Source organism: Cheilinus undulatus, linkage group 18 (assembly GCF_018320785.1).
Source record: "Cheilinus undulatus linkage group 18, ASM1832078v1, whole genome shotgun sequence".
NCBI lineage: Eukaryota > Metazoa > Chordata > Actinopteri > Labriformes > Labridae > Cheilinus > Cheilinus undulatus.
The window spans coordinates 29792211-29812937 of record NC_054882.1 but is presented as its reverse complement, the minus strand read 5'-3'; the positions used below and the strand labels follow the sequence as shown (position 1 = coordinate 29812937).

General features: G+C 42.2%; 1 protein-coding gene across 6 annotated transcripts in view; it reads left to right on the top strand.

The window, feature by feature from the left end:
* The window catches only part of tiam2a (TIAM Rac1 associated GEF 2a), a 123786-nt gene that overhangs the window by 81702 nt on the left and 21357 nt on the right, over positions 1-20727 (top strand). For all 6 annotated transcript variants that reach the window (XM_041811922.1, XM_041811917.1, XM_041811918.1 and 3 more), the window contains 6 exons: positions 6238-6414; positions 6829-6933; positions 7032-7110; positions 7200-7289; positions 7373-7582; positions 10503-10597. In XM_041811922.1, the coding sequence (XP_041667856.1) occupies positions 6238-6414; positions 6829-6933; positions 7032-7110; positions 7200-7289; positions 7373-7582; positions 10503-10597 (756 nt within the window). The remainder of the gene's footprint in view (positions 1-6237; positions 6415-6828; positions 6934-7031; positions 7111-7199; positions 7290-7372; positions 7583-10502; positions 10598-20727) is intronic.

Below are 20727 nucleotides of genomic sequence, written 5' to 3'. Positions count from 1 at the left end.
CCACTTATGTTGGTCTGTTAAATGTGCATCATGCAGCTGTATAGCTTAGCCTAACAAACTGAGCTCCATCTAAAAGTAACAAATACCAGTTACCAGTTAGAACACTACATTTAAATCAGTGGTGCCCACCCTTTTTTTCCTAAGGGCCCCCCCTACTGGTATCTAAGAGGACTAAACCCCCCGTGACCCGCTTAGAAGATTAAACTTCAATTTTTATGGTTTACATTAAAAAAATCCCCCAACATAACAGGCCTTAATACACTATGTTGCTATAATCTATATATAAACCACCCATTATTACAACAGCTTATAAGGGCCAAGCTTAGAAAATAAAAAAATTTAAAGTTTTAATATGATTTAGCAGACGCTTTTACCCAAATTGGTGCACATGTGGGACTTAGGAGCAGGTACATTAGTCCCAGTTAAGTCTTGCCCAGGAGCGTACTCAGTGTGCCCTGACCAGGATTCAAACCCTGAAACTCCTGCAACAGAGTCCTTAGTGTAAACCACTGAGCTATCCAGCCAGAAACACACATTATCAAATTTTAAAAAGTCATAACTTTACAGAAAAAATCTGACAAAGTTGTGACTGAAAAAGTCGTTAAGTTGCGTGAACCAAAAGTCAGAGTTTTTGACATTACTAAATAAAAATAGCAGATAGTGTGGGAAAAAAATCATTCCAGATAAACTTGCTTTCATTGCACAGATCCTGCAGAGACATTTCAGTATACTGTGGTTATCTAATCACTGTTTTCAGTTTGGTTTCTCATAAGTGTATAACTTTATAATGATGTAAATGTATGACTTTTAAAACTTGAAATTTTGGGGTTTTTTTTTGCATAAATTTGCAACTTTTCAAACTCTGACATTTTGAATTTGGTTCCTTTTAAATATAAGACATTATAATTAAAAAATATCAACTTTTTTTTTTTTTCAAAAATTAATGGATGATCTTTGTTTTCTGTCTTTTAGGGTGGCCAAAATACACCATCTTAAATTATATTTCTAATCAGTATTTTAAAAAGGTAAATGCACATCTAATTTGACAATGTCAGAGCAGACAGGGCAATGCTCCCTCCATGAGATTATTTGGTGCCTCCCCCTTGGGGTGCCTGTACTCCAGATTGGGACCCAACGTTTGAGTACAGTGTATGGGCACAATAAAGAAAAGATTTAAGAAAATCACTGACACTACAAATTCTTGTACTTTCTGCTTGGAAAACCTAGCTTTAAACTGACCTTGTTAACACCTACAAAGACTTGTATTTAGTTAAAGTAACCACATTTGTTGTTCAAATGGCCTAGCAGTTACATTGTGCCCCGTATACTCTGGTGGCCTAGGTTGAAGTCCTGCTTGCAGCTCCTTTCCCGCTTGTCTCTCCCTCACTCTCAGAATCCTTGTTCGGACTCTATCCACTGTCCTCCACTATGGATAAAGGCAGAAAAAGATTAAAAAATGTGTATCTTTAAAACAAAGCTAACCACATTTGATTGGATTTCATGTTTAACCAACTTTATCTTATTGCTCTTAAATTCAAAATACAATCCTTTTAGAAGTTGCTGGCTGGACTGGAGCCCACCTGTTGACAAAGCTCTGAGGCATCATTTGACAACTAACTTAATACATTGCAACTTCAACTGGAGCTGCTTCAAGTTGAGCCTTTATCCAAAGTGACAGGAATCATGAAAATATTCTTTGCAAATATCTGTAAGACAGTAGTTTTAAAAATATCTTAGGCTTTTTCTGTTCCTTCAAATAAAACACATCAAAGCTCTCTTGGATAAATAGATGAAGCCTTCTGCAGACAGATGTGCATAATAGATGCATTCAGACGGAGCAGGACGGATGTTATGAAGATGGCTGTTCCACAGGATGCAGTGAATCATAGCATGGGGCTGTGTTCAATGGGACAAGTGTTAAACTGCCCTATTAGTTCCCATGAAATGGACTTGTAACAGGAAGTAGTTTGGGAACAATAATGGCCTTCATTGGTTTGACACTTTAATGTTTTTTGAAATGCGGCTGAGTGTTTGGTGTCCCCAGGATTTGGACGTGGAAAACAGCCTGTCACTTGAATTGGTTTGATTTAGTGGGGATTAGGAGTCTTCAGGGTAGAAGCAGGGAAAGAGAGTGGGCTTCGCAGCTATATTGATTTTTGTCTGCACACCCAGTTCCTCAGCGCTGTCTTGATGACTGTTGTCCTGCTTGGGTCTTAAATCCATAGAATTACTCCTATAAACAATCATCTTCCTCTAATCCTCACAGTTAAGTTGAGTGGTAGGTATTCTTGCATGCATGCCCAAGTTTCATGGTAGTTTTTGTGTGGGCAGGATGAAGGTTGATGGTCAATAAAATAACCGTGTTGGCCCCCACAGCTTTTAAAAGAGGGATGGCTCAGTTTTGCCCTTCGGTTACTCCCTCAACCCACTCAACTATATGTCCAGGATTCTCGTCATTTTTCTGCTAATCTCTGACTGTTGAAGATGCAACTGTTACACATGCTGTCAATCAATATGTTTGCATGCATGGTTAAATCAAGCTGATCTCATACTGTGGCTCTATTAGGCTGTTTAATTGGCCTGAAAGCACAGGCAAAGAATAAATGTATGACAGAAGCATATGGACTGTGTTACAGTTGGTGGAAATATGGCAATGACATTCCAGTTGTCCTAATGCATCTTAAAAATCCACAAAAAAATTAGCAAGAAGCAAAAGGGATGTATGCCAAAGATAAAACCATGGGCATCTATATGACTCTACATATAAAGCATCACAACAAGTCTCCTTGTCTTTTACTAAATGCATGGTTCCTGCTCTAGCTCTTGCCATGTTGATACATTTGTCTTGTTTTCTTCCTTTACTCATTACACAGCAAAATCATCAGTGTTAATTCAACTCCCACAGTGTCAGCTATTGTAAAGTCAGTTAGACACCAGACCAGCACAGATGGAGTAAAGAGATGGATGCAGAACTAGAATACGCCCTAAGCTGAAGGTCCGCACTCCCCACTTTTTAGTATAGCATTCCCTCATTACAGGCAGCAAATGACCAACTTAGTGAATAACTTCACTCATGGTGCAGAAGTGTTTAACATCAAAACCAACAATTATTCACTAGAAACATGAGCAAAAAAAATCCCAGCAGTGACCACTGTTCAAAAGGCAACATCCAAAACACCTCTAAACACGCCACCTAAGGGCATGATGGGAAAATTCTGCTCCCCAGATTTGAAATGGAGCAGAGCTTAGATCAGTTGACTCGCTGCAGAGTGGAATGGATCAACAATGTCAAATGTAAGAAGTACACTTTGAGGGTGAAAATCAAGTCTGAAATGTTTAACACTACAGTTTCTGCTGTTTATGCTTTCAGACCTCTGGGTCAAAGCCCAGCGTGAGAACTGTGGAATATGCACAGAACACCTCGACCAGATCGGGGCAACCTTTGATCACGTTATCATTTTAATTAGGTCAAAATTTTAAATGGGTTGTTAAAGTCCAGGGAGGTAGTAACAGGGTGATAACAGAGGCCAAACAGGGTTTTGATCTGAGATCTGATCTGAGACACCAATACTATAGCGAGGGAATGATGGCAGAGCTTTTAAACAGCCTTGGGAAACCATAATGTAGAAGAGCTTGTGATTCCTGAATGTTCAAGGTAATTTTTAAGTCTTTTTTTCAAACTCATACAAATCCCTATGCCACTCATGTCGCTACAGTGCCCATGTGGCCTTGCAGGGGCATGTGGTAAAACCACAACAAGCCTTAAACAGAAAATAAGTGAACATAGGAGTGCAGTTCCCTGTACCCTGTAGCCACCCTCTTCAATGACGCAAGACATGGTGTGGCCTCCCTCCACTTTTGTGGCATTGAATGGGTTTCTTTGTCACCTAGGAGCGGAGATTGCAATCTACTATTGAAAAAATTGAGGGTTATTAGATATTGACCTTGCTAAATGATGAATTTAAGTGTAATGCTTTAATGTTTTAAAGATATGTTTTAAATCTGTGGGTTTCAAATCTGTGGCTTAAGGTCATACATTTCCCAAAAAGGCAAGCATATGAAACACTTGAAGTGGGACTCCGCCCCAGTTTGGGCAGTCTTGTGCAGGGGATATGGATATAAAACCCCACTGAGCCTTCCTAAAGTTTGATAATTTTCCTGTTTTCTTATTGTTGCTATCTAAAAAACATGTTTCTCTATATGTCTACTTATTATCTGAAATGTGAAGCTGAATGATTAACCAGCATCAGGTGATCATTAATCCCAGCGTTTCCCTGATTGAATAATTGAAGACCAAGGTAGTCTCTTTGTTTGTATATATACTGATCTGTTTGAATTTTGCCATCATACTTTGGCAAGATGTGTGCAGGAGCTTTTTTGAGTTTTTGAAAACCAGGCATGAAGGTTAAAATTTCAGCTTTGCTCCTTCTCCTTTCCTTTTCCTCCTGTCTGAAGGTGCATGACCACCTGACACCAATGTCAAATATTACTACACTTGTCCATGAAACACTGATTCCTCTTTCCATGTCACCACCTCTCAGCACACCCCGCTACCCATGAACACCTCTGCTTTAACTGCCAAGTAAATTCTGAGGTGCAGGCAGGAACAGAACAGAGCTGAGCAGAAAAGGCGTATTTTCACAGCAGTCTGTCACTCCACACTCCCACTTTAGAAGCTCCTGGGTGGAGGACAGCTTGCTTGGAAATAATTTCCACACGTGAGAGGAAAGACTGAAGTTTGGTTTGAATTATTTGGCTGAATGCAAACATAAATAGATTAAACGCTCTGACCACACAGAGCACACGTTGAAGTCCGGCGCGTGCCTGGACCGGACTCTTGGCAGCCCTTCATGGAACGTTGACCAGGCAACCGTCGGCCCGTTCCAGCCCTCCCTGACCATGAATGAGTGTACAGTATTAGTCAGCCACTGGTCAGGTCAACGCAGGCTACCAAATCTTAGTTTTCCAGTCACACCATGTTGCTGGGACACAAACAGGACTGTTATGCAACCAGTTGTCATGACAACTTGTTTTTTCTTCCTGTGTTTGTAAGCATGACCTCACATGTAAGCAGAGTGTGTTGAACTGGCACCTAATGTTCCTCCACCCCTACAGGTGAGGGGAAGAATTTAGTCAGTCTTGATTTTGGCAGTGATTCATGAAGAAGTGAAGGAGACATTTAGGTTGGAAATGAAGCAAATGTTTGTGTTTGTCTGAATGCATAAAGAATGCTTGTGTGCAGCTAAGGGATGCCCTGAATCAGAAGCCTTTGCTGGTCCTTTTAGGCTTCTAGTCTGGCAGGAAAAAGTTCTTTTTCCTCTTGAGGTAATGCATCAACAGCAGGCAGCAAGCGACTACAATACTGAGAAGCTCACTCACATGCGCACCACACAGAGAGTCTTAACACGAATGCACTAATCTCCATATTTATGATCCCATAATGCTTGTTAAACATCGCTTTATAGCTGGAATGATGCACTGATGCAATTATTCCTCTCGGTCCAGTATCTGAACGCACCCAAGAAGTTGTATCGTCTTTATGAGAAGTGCTGAATCCCCGAGTTTAGCACATTCACTGTGTTTGAGCCTCCCCTCCTGATGGAGGGATTTCATAATTGCGGTTTAAGGCTGCACTGTGGCGTCTCCCACAGCCCCTAAAGCAGCAGTGGCACTTTTCCCTCCAGAGACACAGAGTCGCAACCAAAACCCCCAAATGACTGCCTGTGAGGCAGAGCCACAGGCTAGCCCCCTCCTCCGTGATACACTCCTCTAACCTCACTGTTAAAGCCACCAGTGAATAATTTCACTCAAACAGCTGATCTGAGAGTCTGACGGATTTGAAAATGAACTGTTCCTATTCATCACTCCAGTCAAAGTAACTTCTGTGGCTTTTTGTATCAAATTGGTCCTGAGGAATTGTGGAGATATCATCTAGATGTCTAAGCATGCCGCCCGACCCTTACCAATCGTCTTGTGTACACGGTCATTATAATGACTATTATGTGGAGCAACTGCTGTCCATGTTGTCAAATGAATTTCTGAAAGGCTAATTGTATGACATCTTTGATCCGTTGCTTGATCCACAGCCAAGCATTTAGACTAATGGAGCTCTATAGATTTGTGTGCTGTAGCTCAAAGTCTGCCTCTCTCCCTCCTCTGCCCCCTCCCTCTCTTTTTCTCTTCACCTCATATCTCTAACCCCCCCCCCCCCTTTTACCCTCTTGTCCTCTCCTTCAGAGGCTGGACATCCTGACCAGCATCTACTCCATGTCGCCTCCTGAGGGCGGTGTGTGGGACCGCATCAACGGTGCCACAGATGTGCTGACGTGTGTCTACATGCCAGACCGCCTGACGGTCCAAGTCCCGACCAGAAGAGACCAGACAGCGGCTGACCTTCTCTCTGCTGCTTGCAAGGTCGGGTATCAGCCAGCTGCAGAGAATGATGACATGTTAACACAACAGTAGCTGTGTGGTTCTGATAGTTGTCAAAAACATGTAAGCAGTGACGCCTTTGTGTGGGGATAGACTGAAAATACAAAGTTTGTATGAGTTTGAAATTTTTAGTCATGTCAGATGTGGTCTTATAAATCTTTAATAGTCTTTGAGCATCTGTAGCAGATCTCCTGTTGTCTTAAAAGGGCTAGCAAAAAAAGACAAACATAGTCCCCCCTTGTTTACTGCAAATTCATAATCACTAAGTGTAAACTAGGTAAATAATTCAAGCCTTGGCCATACAGCAGCTGTCCAACAAGGCAGTGGAGCATAAGATATGTCGGATGATTTTGTCCATCCAGGCAGCTGAACGTTAAGGGGTTCTTGTGTAAACAGGTGAAACAGCTGGACCCAAGTCTGCACTGCCTCCGGCTGCACAGACAAGACGGACAGGAGGTGGAGGTCCGATATGTGGCTCCTGAAGAGCTCCTCTGTGATTTGGTGAGAGAGCAAAAACCACATTTAGTAAGACTGTTTGCACAGCTTATTTATCTGCCACTTATCTAACATGTAATGATTTGTTTGGTATCACCCTGTAGGTCAACGGTCAGTTGGAGGTTGTCCCAGATAATGTGTTTGAGCTGCACATGAGCAGACAGAGTGACAGTGGAGACTTTGGTGAGGAAGTAGATTTCATTAACATATAGCCAGTGGTCATTTGCATAACCATATTGTGTATATTAATCACTTTGTTTGTCTTTTACCAGGATTTGCAGTGACAGGACATATAGACAACCAGAAAAACAGCAGGATCTTTGTCAGTGAAGTGCTTCATGATGGACTGGCATTCAATGAAGGTGCCGACTTAAACCATCTTGACAGATAATAAAAGTTTGGCTTTTACCTTTTTTTGTGTTTTTACATGTTTTTCTTCTCTCAGGTCTGCGTCCAGGCGATGAGATCCTGGTACTGAATGGGCGATGTGTTTCTGGCTTGGACCTGGCGCTGATCCAGTCGCTGTTTGCAGAACAAACGCTGCACCTGAGCCTGAGGCGAAATGGACCCCCGCCTCCAAACTTGACCTCCAACCACTCGGTGCCTCCTCTTAAGGAGGGTCGCAGCAGACACCATCGAGCCAAGTCGTCTTCTGGTACGTGGAATCAAACACTGTGTGGATCTAGTTATAGGTGGGACTGCTGGGGTTTATTAAATGGAAGCACTTGACAATAAAATTGAAAGGGAATTTGATAATTAGGATCCCTTGTGTGTGACAGATGGTGAGAGAGAAATCGACTCACAGAGAGTGAGAAACACTTGCGATGCAGAGAAATGCTTGGCATCATCAGTGAGGTAGCACTTTCTCAGTTCTGTGTAAATATGTAGGTAGCAATTCAGCAGTTTTCTCTGTGCTATTTCACCTGTGAACATAGTGGATATGCCACAGCTCAAAGTTAAACTGAGTATTTTTGTATGTTTTAGTGTGTGAGAAGTTTTGTAATTAGTGTTTTCCAGGTCTACTGTTTATAAGCAGGCATTTATCAAAGTTACACAATGGACAGTTACACACATGAATAGCATTTGCTGAGAAATAGGACGTTTTGACGCCCAGACCACAAACAGCCAACATACTTCCTCTTCAGTTAAGATCTTTCTCAGATCTCTACTTCCTCCAAAGAGGCCCGTCCTCTCTCTTCACTGTGAAAACGTCAGAAGAGGAGATGCAGTAAAAGAAGCGCTGTATGAATTCTCACAGCTCTGTGTATCCAGAGGGAGAGGAGAGGCTGCAAGGGGAGTTTGACCGCAGAGGACTCATTATCGCAGTAATAGTATGGTATCCTGTCAGCTTGGTTTAATCTCACTGCAGACAAGAGATGTCAGAGCGCAACAGTAAGGTCGTCCATGTCGCCGGACAAACACAGCTGATACCAAGCTGGTAGATATGTTTGTTCAGGCCTCACTCGAAAGGTAAGGGCAGAAGAAAATGATCAGATTCTATTTAGATTAGATGACTGTTTCCTTCAGGGGAGAAAAAGAAAACTATTTGGTGTTCCAGTCAGATTCAGTGGAAATATTCATATGTATAAACAGCTGGAAACACATGCAAGTAAACAATTTTAGTATTGGGACATTATATGCTGACAAAACACCTTAAAGTGTGACAAAGATGTGGTAAATATACATCAGATATGTCATCTGTGATGCAAACTACATAAAGATTCAATGCAGTCGTTTTTCTGTCAGAATTTAATGCAGTCTCAGATCAGAGCTATCAGACCTCAATTTTTCACCATGGTTAAGACGTTTTCTTTTGTTTAGTACTGATACAGTCCTTGTTTTATTACTTTTAAATTGTAGGAACAAAGTGATCAGATTTAGTCAGCTACCTAAGAGAGGGGGTCATTTTTGGTAACATTTCTGGCATTTATATGCTACTTTATGGTTCCCAAACTTTTCCTGTAGGCTCCTTTTTGGCAGATTAAAATACTCTGACCCCTCACCGTACATATCAATATATAAAAATATGTAAATGTATGAAAAACACAATGTCAGTCATGATATTTGCAAACAACTTCCTTTTTTAGAATTTTCTACAAAATTAAACACTCAAAATTTGAAGCAGTAACAAAAACCATCATCTTAAACAGAGTTTTAAAGATCTGAAAACTAACAATTCCCTAAAGATAAAAACTTAATGAGCATCTTTAAGATTTTTCATCCCAGTCCTACATAATTTCAGGGACTATTGTGGGCTTATTTGGTGCTGCAGGTCTTCTTGAGTCTTGGGTGCAGCTGCAACTCTCAATTAAATTTTAATGCCTAGCTTTGACTCTTTTTTCTTGATTGAGGCAGCAGTGTAAAAAAAACCTGTCCCACACAGGTAGGATGTTGCATAAGGGCAGAGTGTCGTCAGGGCTTTCCTTTCTAGCAGTGGGTACTCCTGTTTCAATCCAGTCCAAAATGTAGACATCTTTGACTTGAACTGCCACTGCATTGTTGATTCTGAGGTACTGTTGCTTAGCCTTGCTTTGCCACTGCTCTATGGTGTTGTTGAGACAGCCACAGTGGATAGAAACAACACAAAATCTGACATATTTAGAAATACTCTCCCTTCAAGGTGTAAACATTTTCTATATTCTTTATTTTCTAGTATTCTGGGTGTCGAATAATATTAATTAATAATTAATAAAAGTGATGAAAAATTTTAAGTTTGAGAAAAATCTTGACTGTCATTTTAATGATAGCAATTCATTAGTGTTTCGTCTACTATAGCTGTAATTGAACACAAAGGAATTAATGACTTGAAGGCCTCATTACTGTAAGTGGTGTGATCAAAGAGCCTGCAGTTTTCCTCTCTGTCTCAAGAGGGCAGATGATCCCAGGCAGGCTGATAAGAGGCAGGGAGGTAACTGCCAACAGAGGGGAATTTACACTCACTGACTCTTATGATAGCGTTCCTAGAAGGAAGATCTCTGTCAGCTCTATTCATTCAGCTTGATGCAAATGCATCAGACAAGAGAATCAAATTCAAATGACTAGATAACTGTACGTCTGCTCCAGCAGTCTGACATCTGGTTGACAATGATTGTCAGAGAAAGAAGTTCAGCTCCACAGGAGATTCCTGAGTTTTCTTTTCTTTCCTGCTGTCATATTGGACTTCCTCCCTGGCTACAATCACCAGTTTGGCCTTTTTATGCCCCAACTGCTCGAGCCCTTGTCCTAAAGACCTTGAATTTAAGGAAAAGTTGCCAAATTTTGTTTTCAAAGTACTCAGACAATCTCAGACTGCAACAGAAAAATTGTGCTTTTTTTTTTGGCTGAAAGCCTTTTCCATTTTTAGACTGGAGACATGTTTCTGTTCTGAGCGACTGGCAGGCACCCATGATGGTTTTAGACTCTAACTGGTCAGCATTGTTTGTGTTCTGTGGTCAGTTGAAGAGTGCACTTCAGCAGAAAACCACCACAGTGCAGATGCAGTGATGGGTGGTATGGGTGTGAAGCAGTATCACACACACGTAAGCACACTTGCATAAACCTGATGTTCAAATAGTCCCTTCTCTCTCTTTCTCCAGATGTGTGCACTGCAGCAGAAAATGATGCGTCCCTAAGTGTAGGACTGGAGGATGTTCACTCACACCGCGCGCACAGGCCGGTTCAGCACAGCAAGGTAGGAGGGACTACTTAGAGTGAGCTCTAAGAGAAGTACATCTTTTGTTAGTTTGTAAGTCTTCCTCTACCTACACTATCTCTGCCTCTTCCTCCTGGTTTGTTTGTGTGCGCACATGCCAAGCGTGCGTCTGTGCCCACTCTCGGTGGCAGCTGTGGGGCTGTCACAAACCAGACTGGCACCAATCCTTTGCATTACCATAATTAGGATACTCCATCATGGCCACGGGTATAAACACAGCTTATTACTGTCATGCAGACTGAAGGGGAGGGTGTGTCACACTCCCACTGCATCCTACACTCACACATGCATATGACAACATGCTGGCCCGGGGGCAAAGCCAAATCCCCACAAAAAAGACACTTCTGTCATCCTAACTTCAGTCAAATGCACATTTATATCAAATTTTTCTAACCCATAAATGTTGATATATGTAAATCCAGGAGACATCTTTATTTTTGTGTCATTCCTGGTGCTTATTTGCCTTGGCTCTGGTTCAAGAACACAAAATAGGACTCAGCAATCATTAAAACCCTTAATTTCCTCTCAAATCAGTTGTAAAATAAAAGCTTGTCTATAAATACGCCAAGCACTTATCCCTTAGGATTTATTGCAGATTGCATGCCTATTTCTGTCCTTTCTGTTGTCTGATATCCGGTCAGGTTTTTGATATGTAAACCAACTTTTATTGAAGTCATTAAACTGAGCGTGAGCAGGTCCCGTTGGGAGTTCCGCCACAGCGCTGTAGTAATGTAATAGGGGAGAGTGTGCTCCTGTTTATTGGGAGCAGTAATGAGTGTGTGGCCATCACGAAAAGCCATGTGTTAATGATGTAGACATGGCTGGATGCCTGAGAGCGGATGCGTCCATGCATATTCACCTTGTCTTGCTAATATTTTGTCCTTTTAGTTTGAAGTCTGCAAAGTGAGTCCATGTTTGGCACCGGCCTGATCATTATGTAATATGGGCTAAACGGAAAGGGGGTATAGGCAGTCATGTTTAGCTTGTTCCATTAATGATTCATTGATAGTAAATCCAGGCCAAATATCCAGAAAGCATAGCTAATTGCCATGGCTGCTATAGTTTTCTTATGTTAGAAGATGCTGTGCAGTGTTTGACCCCCAGGTCAGCCAGGAGGTGGATTACAGAGGACAACCGACTCTCACTTCTGGCTCGGTTCATCCCTCTTTTTGTTTGCCCGGTGACGTGAGTCAGTCGCTCTGCGCTGGGATCTGCACTGCACCACTGCTGCTGATGCTCAGCTCCCTGCCTATTGTCTTTTACAGAGGAATGAATGGGCGAAAGGTGTGTGTGAAAGGAAGGGGAAGGTTTATGAATGTTTGTGCTTGTGTCACTGCACGATTTTAAGGCACAGAAGAGGGAAAAAAGCTCTCAGCCTCCATCAGGAAGAGTCAGCCACTGTGAAAGCGATTAAAAAAAACACAGAGGGGAGATATTGGAGCTGGTAAATCAGATTTTTGCTGTCACGTAGAGCAGAATTTAATCACTGCAGGGCCATCAGTTTGTTCTCTGGGGCGGGGAGAGAGAAATATCGAGTCACCGGGTAGAAAATCAGCCATGTATCAGCATATCGGTGCACACATGCATGCACACGACGCGGTGAAAGTCAATAGAGATGGATGGAAGGGAGGTACTAATTTCAAGCTTCTTGTCACACCTTATAATCGGCTGCCTCACTACACTGAATACCTTTGATTAATAGGTCCGTTGCATTCCAATTTATGCTTATTACACGAGAGAGATCCGTGTGTATGTGACGTAAGGTGCTTGCTTGGCACTGTAAACAATGTTATTTACCACTGAAATGCTGATTGTGTTTCTGCTGCCTGTGAGATACCTAATGATACTTTAGCACACAGTAGAAATTGGTTTAACACAATGTTACAGCACAATTATAAGCTAAAGCAATCATTTGTCGAGTTGGTTCTGGATAAGTCCCAGGAGTGAAATCCAATTGATTTGACATGCATAGCTTTAGCAAAGTCATTCAGTCATAAGGATGCATATAACCAAATCAGAATAGCAGATTCCAGTTTGCTCGTGCCTCACTTAATCTGCACTAGATCAGCCACTGAGGAGAGGCATGATGGGGATTTGCTGGCAGGTCATCAACACATTCTCACGCATACATGTGAACACACATGCTGTCAGTGTACCAGGCAATAGACAGATGGAAGGATGTGGGAAGTAATCTGGCATGATCTGGTGCCACCACATGGAACCAGTCCACTGTTCAGAACACACACACACATATGGATGCTCAATGGACCCAGCACCTGTGACTGCAGGGCTGTTTGGATAGCTGAAGATGGGGATGATTTAGAGATGCACTGATTGGGAAAATTAGGGCCAATACCAATTTTTGGAATAATAGTTTTGACAACAACTTTTCAGTGTGTTTTCAGTGCTTTTACTCACACTGTGCTGACATTTTCACTCATGGTTGACAATGAAAACAGATCAGGTAAATTCTTCCATGTAATAAAAAATATGTACAGTTGCAAGAAAAAGTATGTGAACCCTTTGGGATTTCTTGGATTCCTGCATAAATTGGTCATAAAATGTGTTCTGATCTTCATCTAAGTCACAACAATAGACAAACACAGTCTGCTTAAACTAATACCACACACAAAATATGTTTTCATGTTTTTATTGAACAAAACATGTAAACATTTACAGTGCAAGATGGAAAAAGTATGTGAACCTTTGGATTTAATAACTGGTTGACCCTCCTTTGGCAGCAATAACCTCAACCAAACATTTCCTGTAGTTGCAGATCAGACCTGCACAATGGTCAGGAGGAATTTTGGACCATTCCTCTTTACAAAACAGTTTCTGGTCTGATGTCTGGTGTGAATCGCTATCTTGAAGTCATGCCATAGCATCTCAGTCGGGTTTAGGTCAGGACTCTGACTGGGTGACTCCAGAAGGCGTATTTTCTTCTATTGAAGTCATTCTGTTGTTGATTTACTTCTATGCTGTGGGTCATTGTCCTGTTGCATCACCCATCCTCTGTTGAGCTTCAGTTGGCGTACAGATGGTCTTAAGTTTTCCTGCAAAATGTATTGATAAACTTGGGAATTAATTTTTCCATCAATGACAGCAATCCGTCCAGCCCCTGAGGCAGCAAAGCAGCCCCAAACCATGATGGTCCCTCCACCATATTTCACAGTTGGGATGAGGTTTTGATGTTGGTGTGCTGTGCCTTTATTTCTCCACACATAGCATTGTGTGTTCCTTCCAAACAACTCAATTTTGGTTTCATCTGTCCATAGAATATTTTGCCAGTAGTGCTGTGGAACATCCAGGTGCTCTATTGCAAACTTCAAACGTGCAGCAATGTTTTTTTTGGGACAGCAGTGGCTTCCTCCGTGGTGTCCTCCCATGAACTCCATTCTTGTTTAATGTTTTACTTATTGTAGATTTGTCAACACAAATGTTAGCATGTGCCAGAAATTTCTGTAAGTCTTTAGCCAGAACTCTAAGATTCTTCTTCACCTCATTGAAACTTCTGCGCTGTGCTCTTGCAGCCATCTTTACAGGACGACCACGCCTAGGGAGAGTAGCAACAGTGCTGAACCTTCTCCATTTGTAGACTGTCTTACCATGGACACATGAACATCAAGGCTTTTAGAGGTACTTTTGTAACCCTTTCCAGCTTCATGCAAGTCAACAATTTTTGATCGTAGGTCTTCTGAGAGCTCTTTTGTGCCAGGCATGGTTCACATCAGGCAATGCTTCTTGAGAACAGCAAATTCAAAACTGGTGTGTGTTTTTTATAGGGCAGGACAGCTTTAACCAACACATCCAATCTCATCACATTGATTGGACTCCACGTTGGCTGACTCCTGGCTCCAATTAGCTCTTTGAGAAGTCATTAGCCCAGGGGTTCACATACTTTTTCCACCCTGCACTGTGAATATTTACATGTTTTGTTCAATAAAAACATGAAAACATATTTTTGTGTGGTATTAGTTTAAGCAGGCTGTGTTTGTCTATTGTTGTGACTTAGATGAAGATCAGAACACATTTTATGACCAATTTATGCCGAAATCCAAGAAATCCCAAAGGGTTCATATGCTTTTTCTTGCAACTGTACATTTTCTTGACATTGGCTACTAAGATCTGTTCATACAACATTATATGCTGATGGCCAGTGTTCATCAACAGGGCTAATACCTAATGCATCTGTGAATTACTAAGTGAAATATATTGTTATTAAGAAAGTCAAAGCCTTATTGAAGAAAAACAACATATAAAGCTGAAATGATAAGCAAATGATTGATGAAGAATGGAAGCGAAATCAATCATTGATGCTCCTTTTACAACAAAGACTATCTCAGTGTTTTTGTGCTGAATTGCAAAGCATGTTGCCTTCATATTTTTATGATTTATTCCTTCCCTATGCATCTACAACTTTAGTTTGCTGAATTTCTGTTTTGTTGTTAACTGTTGGAAAACTTCAGACATCTGTTTATATAGCCCAAGGCTTTGAGATTTATTTTCTGCCTTTGAATGTTTCATTGACCAGACCATGAAAATATTCTTCTCATAAGCTTAAGCCTGTGTTTGATGGATTTCTGAGCCTAATAAAATAAGAAATATTCTCCATAATCAGGCCATGATTCTATAGAGCAGTGGTTCCCAACTGGTCTACCCTTGGGACCCACCACAGGTTCCACAACGACAACTTGGGAATGCCCAGAGAAAACTCCTTAACCTTTTGGGAAAAATCACGACAAGTTTCCTTAACCTTCTGACACCTATGCCATTTGTTTAACCTTTGTGTCTCGCCAGGACTTTTTGTCTTTACAAGCTTGTAAATCATTAACCCTGTGGTGCACAGTCAAGCTCTATAAATCCCTTTTTCAGGAAAATCTAGGCTGTAAAAATATGTGTGCTGTGGCAATGTCACTTGAATTTTAAAAAGTTATGGGACTGTAAAGAGAAAAGGAAAAACTAAACAAAAATGTTTTTTCTTTTTTTTTTTTGACTCCCATCTCTTTGGGACCAAAAAGTGAAAAAAACAATCACTCTGCGACACACGTCTTCAAAAATTTACATTTTTAGAAAAGCCCTTGCGCTTTAGGGAATTTAATTTACTTCCTGCTTTTAAAAACTAAAGGAATGGGACACATGCACTTAAAAGACCCTTAAATAAATTGGCGACCCACTGAAAACCATTCCATGACCCACTTTTGAGTCCCGACCCACCAGTTGAGAACCACTACTCTAGAGGACTCCTTAAATACATTATATTGTAACAATTGTGTTACCCCTTTATTCTAAAAATAGCAGTCATGTATTTTACTGATTGTAAAATTGGCATTCATTGCATTAAAGCAAAGGTTAAACATCGGACAGACCCATTAAGCCTCTTTCCTTTGTACAGACTAGATATTTCACTAAGAGCATTTAAGTGGACTTATGAAGAGAGCAATGACTGGAGCCATCTTCTGTCTGGCTGTCACTGCTGAGAGATTTGGCTTGAATTACTTGATTTTAAGTAGCGATGCTATTAAGCTTCTCCCCTGAATTAAAATGAGGCATATGGCTTACATTAGTGGACTGTAACATTTGTGCTGTTTCTCTTACCTCTGCCTTTTTTTCTTTAACCTAAGTCTTTGCTTTTTTTTTTACTTGTCTCGGTGGACAAGAGGAGTCTGAGAGGTGTTTTAATACTTTTTTTAAACCATGTGAATAACAGAAAGCTGAATTATTCAGTTTTGATTCTCTTCTCTGATCATGGGGGCCCCAGACTTCAAAAGATATGGAAGATGCCTGCGGATATTAGCTTCTGCCATCTTCTTCAAACATGATCCCTTCTTCCTTAGAGCTACATCCATCTCCTTCCCAAACTTTAGAGAATCTTTTCTCCCCCCGATGCCTCTGCATGTGTGTGGTATGGGAGTTTTGGGGGGTAATTTAGGGAGGTGTGTGTGCGTTATGACTAAGCTCATCAGCCGCCATCTGGCCGTGAGCGGGCTAATAATCTGAGCTTAATGCTGTCAGCCCAGTTAATGCTAGCTGGCTCTTGTGAGTTCACTCCACTGTAAACAAATTGGAGAAGACGGAGTAGAAGATAAAAAAACTTTAAAGGAACTAACTATCAACAGAGGCCGGGACCCAACATGACCCAGATCTGGCTATAATGACCACACCAGGGGTGACTGAGGCAGCCATGGCGGTGGCCATACCAATTATAGTGGAGGAAGCTCCTCAGCACTGCATCTGCCTCACTACCTTAACTGAGCTGTTTATGGGGGAGCAGTCGCCTATCCAGGCCCTGTGCTCCCTCCTCACCATGTGCTGGTCCCAGCCGTCTGGCTGTGAGGCTAAGGAGAAAGACCTGTTCCTGTGGTCCATGCTGCTCAGTCTGGGACGGTTCCTCAAAGACAAGCTGGCCTGCCTCGCTCAGGATGTGGCAGCTTGCCTGTCCTGCCACAGAGACATCAAGGGGGACAAGCAGCCGGTAACTATGGGTTTATCTGCTCCTTTCCTATATAGGGTTATAATAGTCTGCTGTAGCTGATACTACGACTGTTGACACTCTGCAAACTTTCACACCTACTCCCACATCCTTCTGTGTGTGTCTGGTGAAAAATATCTTCACAAATGCAAGTCTGGACTAGTTTTACAGTCAGAGAATTCAGATTTCTCTTATTTGCATCATATTTGCATTTCCATCTTAATTTAAAGAGCTAATTAGTTACAGCATGCATTTACAATGTCATGTGCAGTGTATATAAATTATTCGCTACATTTGTATTCAAGCTGGAAGGATGGCCGCAGGGAGGGTGGATTGGTCCACCAATTTGTTTGAGACTGAAATATCATACAAGTGTGATGGACTGCTGTGAAATTTAGGTCACCGATAGTTCTCAGAGGATGAAACATGACTGCTTAGTGGAGCTTCAGGATTCTTATTTGGGGCCATCATATGGTCATAGTATTGTTTGGTTTCAGTTCAAATACTTGCAAAACTATTGGCATTCAAATTGGCTTCAGCTGTATGTGGTGTGACATACTGATCTGCATGCTAACACACTTACAGCAACTATAACATAAAAACTGAGCGTATACATAAGTCAGGCAGGCCACAGAGTCTTATCAGCTGATGGCCAGCTGACTTGCTCTAATAGCTATCTATCTAATCTCGCTCATGTCTGCTCTAGTCTCGCAACACTCTGCTGCTTTCTCTGCAAGCTGCCCTTGCAACCCTCCTCCACCCCAGTTCCTCCTTCATTCTGCTTCTGACTTAATCAGTGTCATTCTGTTGTGTTGCTCTGCTCTGGGTTTTTTTTTGCAGCTTCTCTCCCTGCCTTATGCTTTCCTTGTCAGCATAGAAAGAGCAGGAACATGTGCTCTTCCTGCTTAATGCTTTCCACATAGGCTTGTGGAAGAGCATTGTCACAGAATTGCTTACATGGCTGAAGCTCCCTCGTGTTGTTTTCAACATACTTCCAAGAAAACCGCATCTCCTCACCCCATTCTGATTATCTTTCAATGTAACTGTTCACTTTAAGATTTACAGAGCAGGCAGGTCAAAAGTTCATTGTGTTACTTGTTATTCTGTCTCCTCTGCCTTTATTGCTATCTATAAAGGTTATCTCAGCAGTATTTGATAGGGCTCGATTAGAATTAATTGCACTGCTCCAGCTTGCAGTCAGAGTCGTTATGGCTGTGTATTCTCCCTCAAATGGTCACCTTGTGTGCCATGTGGGTCTGTTATCTGCAGGTATGGTGTCAGGTTGGACAGCTGTGTCTTGTGGATAGTTTAAAGTGTTGTGTTTGCTCCTGAATCAACCAGATTGAACATCTCCAGGTCAGAAAGAGTAAAGGAGTCAGCATCAGTTTGTCATGAAGTTAAGTTTAGTGTCGACAACAAGCACTTCCATTTAACCTTTCATTTAGTTTTAGGCGTTTTGCTAGAGTGAGAATAGCATGAAGCGGTTGCATTACTTTGCCTTTGTACTTGCAGTCATGGAGTGGAGTGGATTTGAATAGCCCGGGGACTCAGTAGAATGGGTGCTTTAATCTGAAGCTGGCTTCATTATTAAAACACACTCTTATCCCAAAGTCCTCTGAGACTTGGAGGAATAATATTTGTTTAGGATGAATAATAAAAGGCGAAAATGGGCTGGAGTAGAGCGCGACTGTTCCAGCCCTCCCTCTCTCCACCCCGCTATTTATTTGATTTATGAGCATACGTCTTCTTTTATTGAGCTTTGAAAAGAGGATGGCATCATGGCACTGTGGCCCACTAACATGGCAAATGAATCACTGGCCTGCCTGCCTACCAGCCACTGGGCCGCCTCTCTTGTTTTTGCTTTTTGAATCTTTCTCTTTCTTAGTGCCATGACAGGGCTGTTTCCAGTGAGAGATGGTTAAAGCCAGCTCCAGGGACATGCATATATTTCATCCTCTGTTCCTGATCCTCTGCCTCTCCATGTTTGTTTGTTTATTTAGCTAAGATGCCTCTCTGCCGGTAAGTCATAAGGCTTCTCCTTTGATTTGAGCAGCGGTTCATCTGCAAAGCAGACTGAGCCCTGCTCATAATGACTCCACTGGAGCGTTTTAGAGAGATGGAGACAGTGTTTAGTGTTGATCTCACAACCTTCCAGTTGGACAGAGCTGAGCTGGGTTATTTGTGTACACCAAACACGTACAAACAAATAGGAATATGAAACAATTGAGACTTACTGTTTATTTTTGGAAAAATGGGGTCTTAAATCCTCTTCTGGAGCTTCTCAGGATCCCATATGCACTCATCTAGCTGATGTCTGCCCTATATTCTGGTACAGAGAGAACTGTAAAGTATGGTGGCTCCTCCTCTCACTTCTCCCCAGATGATTTTTGGGTTGAGGCGGGGGTGCATCTTAGCCCCTACTCTCTTCAGTACCTGTATGGACTGGACAATGGGGTAACAGGGGCAGCGAACTTTGGTTGTTGTTTGGCGATGTCCAGATCACTGATCTGGACTTTGGTGATGCTGCCATGATCCCTGCAGAGACTGTAGATGTCTTTGTGTGGGCTTTTAACTTGCTGAGTAAGGAGGCTGAAATGTTGGTAATGCACCTCTCCTGGGCCAAAACAAAGATCCAGGCATTTGGGGACACCTTGGATGCTGCCATCGAATCTGTCTGTGGTTGGTGGCAGCATGGAAGTTGTAAAGCAGTTCACCTACCTTGGCAGCATACTCCATCAATCGGCTGACTGCAAGGCTGAGATCAACTGAAGACTTGGAATCAGCGATGGGTCCGCTGAGCAAGTCAGTATGGTGTTCCCACTATCTGAACATGCGTACAAAAGTCAGAGTCTTTTGGTCCTGGACCTGCCGGTCTTACTATACTCATGTGAGACCTGGATGTTGACTGATGGACAGAGGCACTGACTTGCTCCTTTGTGGCAACTTCTCTTCAGCGCATTTTTGGGTATTGTTGGCAAGACTGTGTGTCTAATGCTGTTGGCTCAGGAAAGTAGGGATGAGAAGTGTCAGCTGCCTGATAGGGGAATGGCAACTGTGCTTATATGGGGACCTTGTGCGCTTTTACAGGCCTGATCCAGCTCACCGCTTACTAGATGCCCAGAACCCATGTGGGCTGGTCCAGATGCCAAGGGCATCATGGTATGCATGGATGATACCTGGAAAGATGGGGCATGGGCCTGGCACAGGCCTGGAGGATGGCCATCAGAAGCCAGAGCAGTACTGGACCAAGGTTGACCCGGCAAAGTGCTGAACCAACATGCGCCCATACCTGACCTCCAAAGACTTTGTTGTGCAAATTGTTTAATAAGACCACTGGATAGTTTTCTCCATTTTCTGTCCGTATGATTGATCAGGAAAGTTGTACTGTGGAACTCCAGGGCGCTAGCTGAGCTTTATGCATTGGCCATTGAGAGCTGTTTAACTAATGTTGCCTCAAGATGTGATGAGACAAGACCTTGGATAAGCCATTTTATATGTCCAGTGTAAATAACCTGGCAGAGAGGTTACCCTGCTGGCTTGGGGATGAAAACAAGGGGCTATGAACTGTCATAGCATAGCTAATGTCCTAAAGGGGATTGCTGTTGCATGTTACCAGCATTCTCTTTCTTCTCTCATTTTG